The sequence below is a fragment of the Dipteris shenzhenensis genome, chromosome 14, assembly GCF_047967505.1.
Source record: "Dipteris shenzhenensis isolate YYH24624 ecotype China chromosome 14, Dip_SZ_1.0, whole genome shotgun sequence".
Classification (NCBI taxonomy): domain Eukaryota; kingdom Viridiplantae; phylum Streptophyta; class Polypodiopsida; order Gleicheniales; family Dipteridaceae; genus Dipteris; species Dipteris shenzhenensis.
Genome location: NC_141609.1, coordinates 42,884,356 through 42,897,230, shown reverse-complemented (window position 1 = coordinate 42,897,230; position 12,875 = coordinate 42,884,356). Strand labels below are relative to the sequence as shown.

Genomic DNA, 12,875 nt, shown 5'->3' with positions numbered 1-12,875 from the left:
GTGCAAATCATAGAATTGACCAAAAAGCAAACATTCACCTCAGAACCAAACACGAAAACTTTTGAGAAATGAAAATCATATAATTCTCGTTTTGCTCAAATCTCAAACATTTAACATACAAATCGTAAATTTAAAGAAGTATAATTGGCTGACCAAAACCATGAACTCTACTACCGAGTTGCTTTGTTTCAAAGACTCCATAGCAATACAAGGGCAAACACACAAAACTATTCAGTCTCAGGCACAACACACAAACAAAATGTAGAGCTAATCGAGGAAATACTTGCTTTTAAAAATGCATTAGCCTACAGAATGTTGCAAGCCATGGCTGCCAGAAGAGCGATCCCATGCTTGCCTTTGCTTCTGTTTTGTTGCACACCCTCTCATCACAGCATTGCAATTCAAGATTGTTACATGCTGTTAAATGCATTTTTTATTCCTTGCAGAGAATTCACAGTCTCCTTCCTAGTTGCTCTTGCATTAGGGAAGAATTGGGGTCTCCAAAGGGCCCCCAATCAGTGTTTCCTAATTTCAAGGGGTTAGTGAGGGATTTGAGGTGTACCAATGGGAATGCTCCTTTTTGTGGGGCAATGCCATGTTAAGGTGGCATGTGCATAATAAATGCCAAAGGGAATAGGTGGTTTCAATTGGAAAAACTATGGTTTGTGCTAAAAGAAGACCATGGATTTTGAGGAGAAAACCACCAAGTTGGGGGAGGAAGAAGCATGTGCTTACACGTGTCCTTGAGCACCAAAAATTTGAAATTTGCCCTTACAAAGGTCCAAAAAAGATATTTAATGCATGGCAAGTGGCCTTGCAAGCGGGACGAGGGAGGAAATCCCACAAGAGTGACATGTGGCACTTCACTTCCCAAAGTGAGGACCAGAAAAGTGAGCAGCCCCGTGCAGCTACCACATGGCACAACCCACTGCCACCTACCCAAGCTGCCTACCAAAAATTTAATACGTGACTAGTGTGCCTGTAGGGAATGGAACCCACAACCTCTTATACATCATTCAAGAGCCTTGACCACTAGGCCACCAAGCCAATGGTGACACTTCTCCCTACCACGTGAGATATAAAATAGCCATGCTTGTTCATTTGGTGGATCCTCGAGCATAAATGCAAGGCAAAACCATGTACAGTCTTCTAAAACCACCTTGTCATCCTTTATGACCCCTACACGTAGGATTGTATTAGGGAGACTAATCTTTTCCTAATCTCTTCCTTATGAGGCCCTTTCAAGACCCCAAATCTCCCCTAATGGTTACTTCAGGGGCTGCCAATTATTTAGTTTCTTTAAATGGAGCTTGAGGTCAAGAATCAAGAAATTCAATTGGCAGCGAGAGCATTGCTGGTGAAGTTGGAGGTAGTGAAGGTGAAACACAGGTAATATAACTGATGCAGTGGGAATACACGAGAAAAAATACAAGCCCTAAAATTCATATATATGGTAATGGGAATCAATACTAGGCAAATATGTTAACTTTAATTAAACAGGCTTCAGTTAAGTTAAATTTTTAGATTAATATAACAGCAAATGGGAATAGGCCCTTAAATCTCTTAATGGCTTGTTAAAAAAGCTTGTAGATTTAGCCCTCCCAAAAGACGTACTTTAAGGAGTTCTGTGATTCAAAAGAGAAAGAATTTAGAATATATAAATTTAATGGGTCTAGTTAAGGGTGAGCAGTGGGAATGCCACTTTAAGCAAGATTCTTATTAAGAAATGTTCATGGTCAAGATCAACTTAGAACCATACAATACGGTGACAAAATATGAAGAGGGAAGAGGAGAAGAGTGGAGATGAGGAGAGAGGGCACAGTTAGAAAGCACACCACAAATCACTAACAGTACACTAGATTTAGTTGAAAATGTAGAATATATACAAATCCATTTAGGGTTAGGGTTAGGACATCTAACCCTTTCCTTTATAACACTCTATTTATGTTAGTGCTTTTTTGATTCCTCATCGAAGATTACATCTTTGGAGATAATGACCTTTTGATTGATGATATCATACAACTTGTATGCTTTGCTTTCTCACTATAGCCAACCATGATGCATTTGCGTGACTTCACATCCAATTTTCTGCAATGATCATCATGTATGTGGGCATATGATATGCAACCAAATATGCGTAGATGCCCAATGTGTGGCTTGTGTCCAATGAATGCTTCATAAGGTATCATACCCTGAATCGGTTTGGTCGAAAGCCGATTAAGCATGTAGTTTGCAGTGACTATTGCTTCTGCCCAATACTGATTCGGAAGATGCTTCTTACTAAGCATTGCTCTAGCACTGTCTTCTAAAGTACCATTATTCCTTTCAGCTCTTGCATTCTACCAAGGAGTATCTGCACAAGTGACAAAAGTTCACGAACACTGAAGACATGTATTCACCTCCTCTCTCTGATCTCATGAATTTGATATTTCTACCTGTCTGGTTTTCTACTATGGCTTTGAATTCTTGAAATCTGGAAAACACTTCAAATTTCTATTTTAAATAGTAGACCCAACAATATCTATTGTAGTCGTCGATGAAACTCAAGTAGTAAAGTGAACCATTGATGCTACGGGTCTGGGCATAACCCCATACATTTGTATGTATCAAATCAAGAATACCTTGTGCTCGAGAGGTGCTTCTACCAAAGTTGGTTCGCTTTTGGTTGTTGAAGCAGCATGCTTCGCAAACTTTTCAACAAACTGTAGCTTAGGAATCCCAATTGCCATATGTTGATTCCTGAGATCTAGCAAGCTCTTAAAATTGACATGACCATATCTCTTGTGCCATTTTGGGGATAATGGCATTTGTTGCCGTTGAGCTGACATGGCATGCAAATTTGGTATTGTAGCTAGCATTCTGTACAAGCGTCCTTCCTTGACTCAAGTTTCCTACTAACTGAAATCTTCTGGATTTGTCTCTAACATTGCATTCATCTCTGATAGTGCATTCATCTCCGTCGAAGATGACTCGATAGTTGTGTTCCGTCATTTAACCTAGTGACAAGAGGTTCTTGGCATTGTTGAGCTTCGAAACATAGAGTACATCTTTCACCAATCCTTTCATACTAGTGAAATTGTTCATAAGGATAATGCCTGTCCCTTGAACTAGATTCGGTGTATTATTTGTTGTGTAGATGACATTCTTTTGTTCTTCTAATGGTTTCATCTCTATAAACCATTCCGAATGATTTGTCATATAAGATGATGCACCACTGTCGATATACCAAGGATCCTGATCTGCTTGATTGACTTGATAGCTCAAATCCTCTTTTGAATTGCAATCAATGTCTATTCAGTCTTTTACATTTCCTCATTTGCAAGAAACATATTCCCATGTTCATTTGCATAATGACTGTGACTAGAATGTCCACTACGATGATTTCCTCTTCCTCGAAAATTCCCTCGATTGCTACTGGATTGACCGCCTTGGTCGTACTGCTTCTTGCGACAATCTCTTTCATAGTATCCAAACTTATGATAATAGTTGCACTGAATGTTTGACACGTTGGTGGATGCATTTCCTCATCCTTGGAATCTTCCTAGGTTGGAATGATTTCCGCTTTGCTGATGCTGATGTTGCTATGGATGATGCTAATGCTAATAATGACCACTTCGCTGGAATGATCTGCCTCTACCTCTACCTGTACTTCTGTTTGAAGCTGTGAATGCATGATCATTAGAATGACCTTTGCATGCATGAATGAAAGCTTGCGTCCTGAGCTCTTCTCACTAAGTAAGATTGACTGAAGTTCTTCTAGTGTTGGAATTTGCCGTTAAATGACAATACTCTAGACTAGATTCTCGTGTCCCTCTCCTAGTCCATTCAAGATGACTTGAACCATTTCTACAGGATTCATGGTGTCTCTCCTACTGCTGCAAGTTGATTGTTGTAGTCTTTGATCATGAGTACGTAAGCATGACCGGTTTTGCTGCTCTTGCGAAAACTTTGGTTGATTTGATTTCTCAATGTGAGAATCCTAGAAGTGTTCTTGGACTCGTGGAGACCTGCGAACATATCCCATGCTTCTTTCGATGTCTTAACTATGTTGAGCTATCCTAGCATGACATCTTACACATTCTGCTTGATCAGATGATATGCATACTTGTCTTTCTTATCCCATTCTGTCTATGCTTGGGCAATGGCAAGATCTGCTACAAGTGCAAAAACTATTGGCATAGCTGGAGATCCCGCTGTGACAACAAGTGGAGTAAAGCTACTGTTGGCTGGATCGTCCAATGGTCTAGGTGTAGATCCATCGACATACTCCCATTTGTCATGAAGTACAAGAATGGTCTCCATTCAATATTTTCATGTGTCGTAATTGGAGTTGTCTAGCTTAGCAGATGCCTCCAAATTGAGGTTGCTAGTTGTAGACATGGTGCAAGAAATGTACTCAAAGTGTCTTGAAAATCACTGTCTGAATCAACTGCAAAACATGAACTGTAGCAAGTGAAATATGAATTGTCGGTGAAGATAGAAGTGCAATATATATAATCAATAATGCTGGGAATAGCCAAGATGCTTTACAAGTCTGGAATAAGGTGCACAATGCCGTGAAATAGCCAAGTAGGCTTTACAATGATGGCATGTATGTGTGAAATCAAAACATGTGCTATTTCAATTGGTCAATGCCACTGAAGACTGCTCAGTGAACTTATGAATGTCAAGTTTCATAACGTGATGATGTGAAACCGTATGTGAGCGTAGGGACCGACTCTGAGTAGGAACTAGTTGGGAATTTTGGGCATGGCTTAGATTGACAACTTGGAGCATGTTGTGAGCCTTGCAAGCAAAGCAAGACAGGCAGACGACCGTGGGAACACAGGTTTGTCGGAACGTGCTCTGGGTTACACCTGACATTGCCACGTGACAGCAGGGTGATGGTGCTCACTCCCATATCCCAGATTCCAGACCCACACACAATCATCGACCATCTTTGTATGATTTGGCTGGTCTGCGGAACTAACAAAGCAGGATTGTCCTTTCCTTTCTGCCAGACTGTAGCGAGAATGCTTTCCAGCCAGCAGCAGCATTGAGCTTGAATTTGCAACCACAGAATTGTCAAAGGAGCAGCAGCTAGCACAAGATTGAAGAGCTAGCTCATCCAATTCGCTGCGCATTTTAGCTGGGTAGAGCTAACTCATTCAATTGTAGATTTTGCAGTGTGATAGATATTTGCTGCAGTGTCTCAATTGTGGCCACATAACGAATTTCTAGCCGAGCAAGTTCAAGATAGCTTTCAAAGTACACGATTGAAGAGCTGGCTGATTCACGACGTCGCCGATTGCAGCGAAAAGCTAACTGATTCAAGTCCAGGTTTGCAGTGTCCCAATTGTGGCCTGATAAGGAATTGCTAGCCGCGCAAGTTCAAGAACCATTGCAATTTGAAGTGCTGATCTCAGTTTGCGACCTGCCGGTGGGAATTCCGATTCCACTGCAAACATCTACTCATCGGGATTGTAGAGCTAACTCATTCAATTGTAGATTTTTGTAGAGGATTGCAGGATTCCCGATTTGCGACCTGAGCAATTTCAGGGAAGCGCTAGCTGCGCGAAGTTGTGCGCACAGATCAAGAGATTCTCCTCCGTTTCAGCGGTGGGAAATTGCAGCAACTACTCTGGAATCGGCCGATGAATTGAGCTAAACAGGCGTCGATCTGCAGCTAATTCCCATTCATAATGGTTCGTTATCTTCGTAGCTTTCTCTGATCATCTCTTTGCTATTTCAAGTTCAATTAGGAAGCTAACTTGGAGTATTACAGGAGACTCAAGAGCAGAATCATGTCCATCTTCAAGATGAGGCGGTTCTCTGTGACACCATTACTAGCCCGCTTGGTTCTTTGGATCAAAATCACCAGCCGGCAATCCCGAACGCGCAGGACGAGGATGATATCGAAGGATCTAACGAGTATACAAAAGATGGATCGGTAGATATGTATGGAAATCCAGCCATTCGAGCCAAAACGGGGCGCTGGCAAGCTGCAAAATTCGTCATCGGTAATTTTGATTCCTTTCCCAAATTGCCACTTGCTGCTTGCTGAGCGTCCTGCATAGCCGCTCGTCTCGAAATTGATTTTTCACCTCCTTTCATTTGCACCTTCCTGCAATGCAGGAAATGAGGGCCTCAACAATCTTGCCTTCTATGGAGCTACTACCAATCTGGTGATCTACTTTACGGATGTACTCCATCAGGGAAACGCCACGGCTGCCAACAACGTCAGCACCTGGAGCGGAACTATATCTTTGTTCCCCTTAATCGGTGCCTTTCTGGGCGACGCGTATTGGGGTAGATATTGGACGAGCGTAATCTTTTCTGGTGTCATGTTCATGGTCAGTCATCTCATGCATATAAGATGAGGAAGGTGGTCTATTTCCATTGTCGACTGCAGTCTTTTTTGCGCAGAATTGACGAGGAACTAGCATAACGCGCTCTCTCTGTTTTTCATTGGCTAGGGGATGGGTCTTTTAACGATATCAGCCTGGTTGCCCGCCTTGCGACCCCCACCGTGCTCTGCAACTGATCGTACTGCTTGCAGACAAGCTTCTGCCCTGCAGGCTGGTTTCTTTGACTTCGCTTTGTACGTGATGAGTTTTGGAACCAGCACGTATCAGCCGTGCCTGACGGCATTGGGAGCGGATCAGTTCGACGACGGAGAGCCGGGAGAAAAGAAGCAACAGAGCTCTTTCTTCAATTGGTTTTACCTTTCAATCAACGTTGGGGCAATGGTTTCAGGAACCGTGCTGGTGTATGTAGAGCAGAGTTTAAGTTGGGCGTTGGGATTTGGAATTTCCGCAGCAGCAGGGGCTGCATCCGTGCTCGTACTTGTAGCGGGAACTCGAAGCTACAGGCATAGGAGATCCGGAGGCAACCCAATTCTTAGAGTGTTACAGGTGATAGTGGCAACTGTAAGGAAATGGAAGATGAAGGTGCCTGTAGATGGCAATGGTCTATACGAGATTTTAGATAAAGGATCTGCAATCAAGGGCAGCCGCAAACTTGTCCACACAGACACGTTCAGGTACACAGCGGCACTCTCTGCTCCATTTCAGTTGTTGTTGGTGTTTAAGGATGTAACGCGTACAAATTATGATCATTAGTTGGTGTTCAAGAATGTTTTGCAAACGAGTGCAAATTATGATCAGTAGTTAGTTGTTTGATTGGAGACGAGTGTCTGCCCAAAACTAAGTTTTCCTAATGTAGATTAGGAGAACCTTTAAATTCCCTCTCAGGTTATCCTTCATATTAGCATTCATTTAAGAACAACCTCACCCTTACATTAGGACAACCTTCAAATCCCCTCTCACTTCATCCTCTCATGATAGCATTCATTTAAGGCCCTTGCATAATCCCCATAAACAGAGAAAGGCAAAACAAACGCTTAAGCATTTTGCCTTTGGCATGCCAAAAAAGGAAACCAAATCATCAAATCGTCCTAGTTAGGGGTTTGACAGCTTGATTCCTAGCCTCCAATCATTTGTAGGACCCTGTATAGAAACTCAATCTAGTTTAGATGACATAGAGAGCCTTGAAGGAGTGATGCAAGACCCCATGGGCCCAAGGGCATCGGAAGCCCCCTTCACAAGTGTAGCCTCTCTTGTCCTTGCATCGAAGTCTGAGCTTTTTTATCTCTTTCATGTGAAGATCCTTAAATATGAGGAGCATATTGTGCATCTTGAAAGTACTCGAACATTATCTTTGCGTGCATCCTTTTTGCCACCACACTAGGAAATTGCTCCCAAGTATATGAAAGAGTCTCCAATGCACTTTGCAGCTCTGGAAACTTTGATGGTTGAGGAGGAGACATCACAAAGGTCTTTGAGTCTCTCCTTGACACAACAATATGAATACCGCCAACTTCAGGATTTGAAATCTGTGTAAAAATATCCACAAAGGTCTCTTTTGGCTCTATCATTATGCCTACCACAAGGCTTGAAGTCATATCTTTTTTGAAGAAAGTAGCATCCCATGGATCTTCAACACCATTGAACTTCCTTTTTGACATGAGTAGAAAGAGTCTCTTTTCCTTTTGATGAAGAAACCAAGCTCTTTTGCCCATGTGATATCGAGTCCACCTACCAAAGCCATTGGGGCTATATTCCTTTCCTTTGAAATTCAAAGTGACATCAGAAACCCATTCTCTGATCTCAGAGTCATTTAGGATAGCCACCACATTAGTTGATTGCTTCATAATCCTACAAGAAAAGATAATGAAGAATTTAGATACATACAAGTAAAGTACAATATACAACCCTTGATACAATAAATGTGGGAAATAGCCCAAAATATTGAAAAGTGATTTGGAGGAGACTTTTTTAAAGAAGTGTAGAATGTTGCCTTTCTGGCAGCGCTAACAAAAACAAGTGAGTACAAGTACTCGTGAGCACTGCCTTCAATTGGTTCTGTCAAAAAGGAAGTTCAACACCATTGAACTTCCTTTTTGACATGAGTAGAAAGAGTCTCTTTTCCTTTTGATGAAGAAACCAAGCTCTTTTGCCCATGTGATATCGAGTCCACCTACCAAAGCCATTGGGGCTATATTCCTTTCCTTTGAAATTCAAAGTGACATCAGAAACCCATTCTCTGATCTCAAAGTCATTTAGGATAGCCACCACATTAGTTGATTGCTTCATAATCCTACAAGAAAAGATAATGAAGAATTTAGATACATACAAGTAAAGTACAATATACAACCCTTGATACAATAAATGTGGGAAATAGCCCAAAATATTGAAAAGTGATTTGGAGGAGACTTTTTTAAAGAAGTGTAGAATGTTGCCTTTCTGGCAGCGCTAACAAAAACAAGTGAGTACAAGTACTCGTGAGCACTGCCTTCAATTGGTTCTGTCAAAGGAAAACAATTGTCAAGATGAATGAATGATTAATTTGCAATACCTCTGATGGAAGCCCGTGTATAGGAAAGTTTGAATGATTTACAAACTCCGTGAAAGAGAGAGGGCTGATTGGTTGGCCAAGATCTAGGATTTGTCGACCCCAGATCTGCTGCAACTCCAGGCCATTACTAGATCTATAAAATAAATCCAGCTCAAGCCATCAAAATGCTATCATTTTGGCAACATTATCATATGCACAACCCTACACTCAAGGCATGTGCTGCCATCTCCTACCCCAGATCCAGCTGGGTCTATTTCCCCCTATATTCTCCTCATATGGGGGAACCGAGTCTCACAGGTGGGGCAATGATCTCAAACAGTTTTTACATGCATTGCTTAACTGAAAAAAGCAGCACTAGACAACATCGTGAAATCGCTACCCCAAGGCAGCAGCTTTTCACATGTGGCTGGATATGGCTGCTTCCAAAACCTCTTTTGTAGGAGTCCCAAGCCCATGTGTACCTCCTTGTGCTGTGTGCCATATGCAACCTTGAAGCTGGAATAGGGGTAGGGACTGACTATTGGCTCCTATCTGTGCTTTTGCTGCTGCTTGGAGATACTCCACAAGGGATGAGGCCCATGAGACTCCTGAGTCCTCTGAATCAAGGAAATAGAGTAAAAGCTTGGAGAGAGAAATGTCTAGAAAGGAATCTATTAAAGAAAGTTTGTGTACGTGAGTGGGCAAAAGCAGATTCTAGCTACAGATCTGGATTTTTTGAAAGGGACGTACTCAAACAGCATGGAGCATCTTATGAGGCAGATGTTTTTTTAAGATCACATTCATTAAACTGTTGTTTGAAGGGGGTTTGAAGCAACGTATGTTGAATCAGTGTTTCAACATTAGAGATCTATGAAACATAACTGAGGTACAGGTGGGAACAATGGATAATGCCTTACTGTTTTTAGGGAAGACGATGCCAGGAGGAGACTAGCGTAACTGAAAATTTATTACAGGCCTTTTGTTTTTATTTGCAGATCCAGAAGTACTGGAACACAGTGGGATACAGGATTGTAAAAATGAGTGCATTGCCACCAGCAATACAGTAGAAGATAAAATACAGCTGATATGCATTAGAAGACGAGTAACATAAGTCAGATTAGCTGACATCACTATAGCTGAGTCCAAATTGGTCATGAGTTCACTTTAAAAAGTAAGCGTGGTTTAGTCTGTTGTCAGAGAGTAAGAAATCAGGATAGTCATTGTATAATTGAAGGAAGCGAGAATCACTTTGCTAGATTGTAGTCATTCTTGTTAGCAGTATGGATCAGTTCGATAGCATTAACCAAGATTTGACCTACAAATCGTCCCACATGAGATCGTTCTTAATCTTAAAAACTTGCAAGACTTAGTCTCCCATTTAGTCTTTGGGAACTCGAGCAATTGTAGGTCATTGTATAATCTTCTATGTCACCGATACATGCAGGCAACCATTGTGCACTTTTAAGCAGCTTTTTATAGTCCATTTTCTGGTTGCATATGGAATTATCTTGTAGTCTATATTTTTCTTAGTACTTCTCTTTATATTATAGGAAAGGAGTACTGATATATGATGAAGTGTAATGTGCATGCATTCTTTTTCTTAGTATCCACTTCGTCAATCAACAGTTTGGTCTCTAATGCAGGTTCTGCTCTTTTTTTGCTTTAAACAGATTCCTAGACAAAGCTGCCATTGCAATCGAGAGTGAACACTCCAATATAGGCGTTGCAAACCCATGGTGCCTGTGCACAGTGACACAAGTGGAGGAAGTGAAATTCATACTGCGAGTGTTCCCGGTCTGGGTCACCAGCATTGTATTCAGCACAGTATATGTGCAGATGTCAACACTTTTTATAGAGCAAGGAGCACTGATGAACACACAATTGGGTGGTTTCACGATCCCACCAGCGTCCATCTCCACGTTTGACACGCTGAGCGTGATCTTCTGGGTGCCAGTGTACGACCGGCTGATAGTGCCATTGATGAGGAGGTGGACAGGGAGGGAGAGGGGACTGACGAGCTTGCAGAGGATAGGGGTGGGGTTGGTGATATCAATAGGATCGATGGCAGCAGCAGCAGGGGTGGAGGTGATGAGGCTAAGGGTGGCGAAGGAGGAAGGGGTGGTGGAGAGCGGGGATGCAGTTGAGGGAATGAGTGTGTTTTGGCAAGTACCTCAGTATGTGATAGTCGGGGCATCGGAGATATTCACGTACATAGGGCAGATGGAATTCTTCTACGAGGAAGCACCCGATGCTATCAAGAGCTTGGCATCGGCATACTTTGGTTTGGGCTCAGCTCTAGGGAACTATGTAAGCACACTCCTCGTCATACTAGTGAATCGGGCCACTCTTGCCCACCCATGGATCCCGCAGGACAATCTTAACCATGGTCACATCGACTATTTCTTCTGGATGCTATCAATACTCAGTGCTGGAAACTTCATGCTATATCTGTGGTTTGCACGCCGCTATCACTCTACGTCTCACGTTGCCTAGCTTCACACCTCCATCCAAATGCACTATTAGCCATTGGATCTATTGGAGGATCGGGAGAAGAGAGAAGTGCACAATCGATGGCTAACTGTACATTATGTAGTATTGCAATGAAGTTGAAAAATCTGCACGTTTATCCCTTAGGATTAGGGTTAGGATTTGTCCCTATGTCCTATCTCAATAAATGCAATTTACGCCAACACCTCCTCTTAAATTGCACTAGATAAGTCAATGGTACATGTACAAGGTCTTTTTGGATTTTCTTGTGCCTATGATGCAGCCAAAACTAAAAAGAAAAAACTTAGAATATCAGAGTAGTATATGAATGTGTGAGCATAACTGAACTACGTAGCTGTAGTCTCTACAATGAGCCAACTTAGATCCTACAGATTAATGTTCATTTCTCCCTTCAAGCTGTAAATCATCCTTTGTCTTTGGGAACAAAACCCAAAAGATATGCTGGAGGGAGAGCCAAAGCTGAACATATCACAAGTCACTGTGGACTGTAAAGCTGATGTGAAAAAGAAGGATGTGAAGCAGATCGAGAAGTGACAACAAATACTCCAGAAAGTTGTGATAAATAAGGGAGTCACCGAACCAAAATAGGTGGCATCAGTACATAGACGTGCTAAAATAGAATAAAATAATAGATAATTAAAAATTGTATAATCGGTGTGGCAAAGTGTTGCCACTGATGGGGTGGGGGAAAAGATTACCAAGAAACTTTGATTTAGTAGAGTTTGCGATGCAATTGCTTATTCCTCCTGGGGGGGGAAGGGAACCATGGTCTCAAGCAACTGCTGTGAAAGCAATCACAAAGCCAGCGCTGTTAATAGTGAACTCACCATGCAAGGTAGTACTACCACCTTGAATTAATCGAAATTCGGGTCGACCTCTGCAGTGTCTCTCACCTTGATAGTTCCATTCCCTTCACTATTTTGTATGATATCCATCTCGACAACCTTTTCTTTCTTCCTTACAGTCAGACTACAAGCTTAAGCCTCCACTATTCCATTCCCTTCACTGTTTCATCTTCTATCCCTCTCAGTTATTCTCTCTCCCTTGCACTCTTCCTACAAACTTAAGCCTCCACTATTCCATTTCCTTCAATGTCTTATCTTCTATCCCTCTCGACCATGGAACCCTTGCACTCTTCCTACAACTTCTATCTCCTCTCTACTCTGTAGTAATGTCCCATAAACCTATAGAGGCATGATAGTGGAATCCTATGACATATTCCATGGGAAAGGCTTTATAGCTTAATGACCTAAATGTCCTTAGTCAAGTAATATGAGTTGAAGATAATCTGCAATAGGATTAGCTGAGCATCTATCGACATCAAATGTAGATGAATCAGTCATAAGCTCACCAAGGACTATAAGAAGCCTATAGCCATAATAAAGGGAGAATACATGAGTTGTCCAAGAAGCATGTGAGCTGCCGAATGTTGATATGAAATAAGAAAATGTTGTTTGAACCAACTGAGTCTTGGATAATACTATAAAATTGCA

General features: G+C 41.9%; 1 protein-coding gene across 1 annotated transcript; it reads left to right on the top strand.

Annotated features, from left to right (window-relative positions):
- The first annotated feature begins 5,190 nt into the window (after positions 1 to 5,190).
- LOC147894666 (protein NRT1/ PTR FAMILY 8.3-like) lies at positions 5,191 to 11,389 on the top strand. Its single transcript, XM_087384953.1, has 6 exons — positions 5,191 to 5,419; positions 5,498 to 5,684; positions 5,765 to 5,999; positions 6,115 to 6,332; positions 6,456 to 7,021; positions 10,545 to 11,389. The coding sequence occupies exons 2-6, from the start codon at positions 5,682 to 5,684 to the stop codon at positions 11,365 to 11,367; spliced, it is 1,845 nt and encodes a 614-aa protein (XP_087241079.1). The 5' UTR covers positions 5,191 to 5,419; positions 5,498 to 5,681; the 3' UTR covers positions 11,368 to 11,389.
- Positions 11,390 to 12,875: the final 1,486 nt, after the last annotated feature.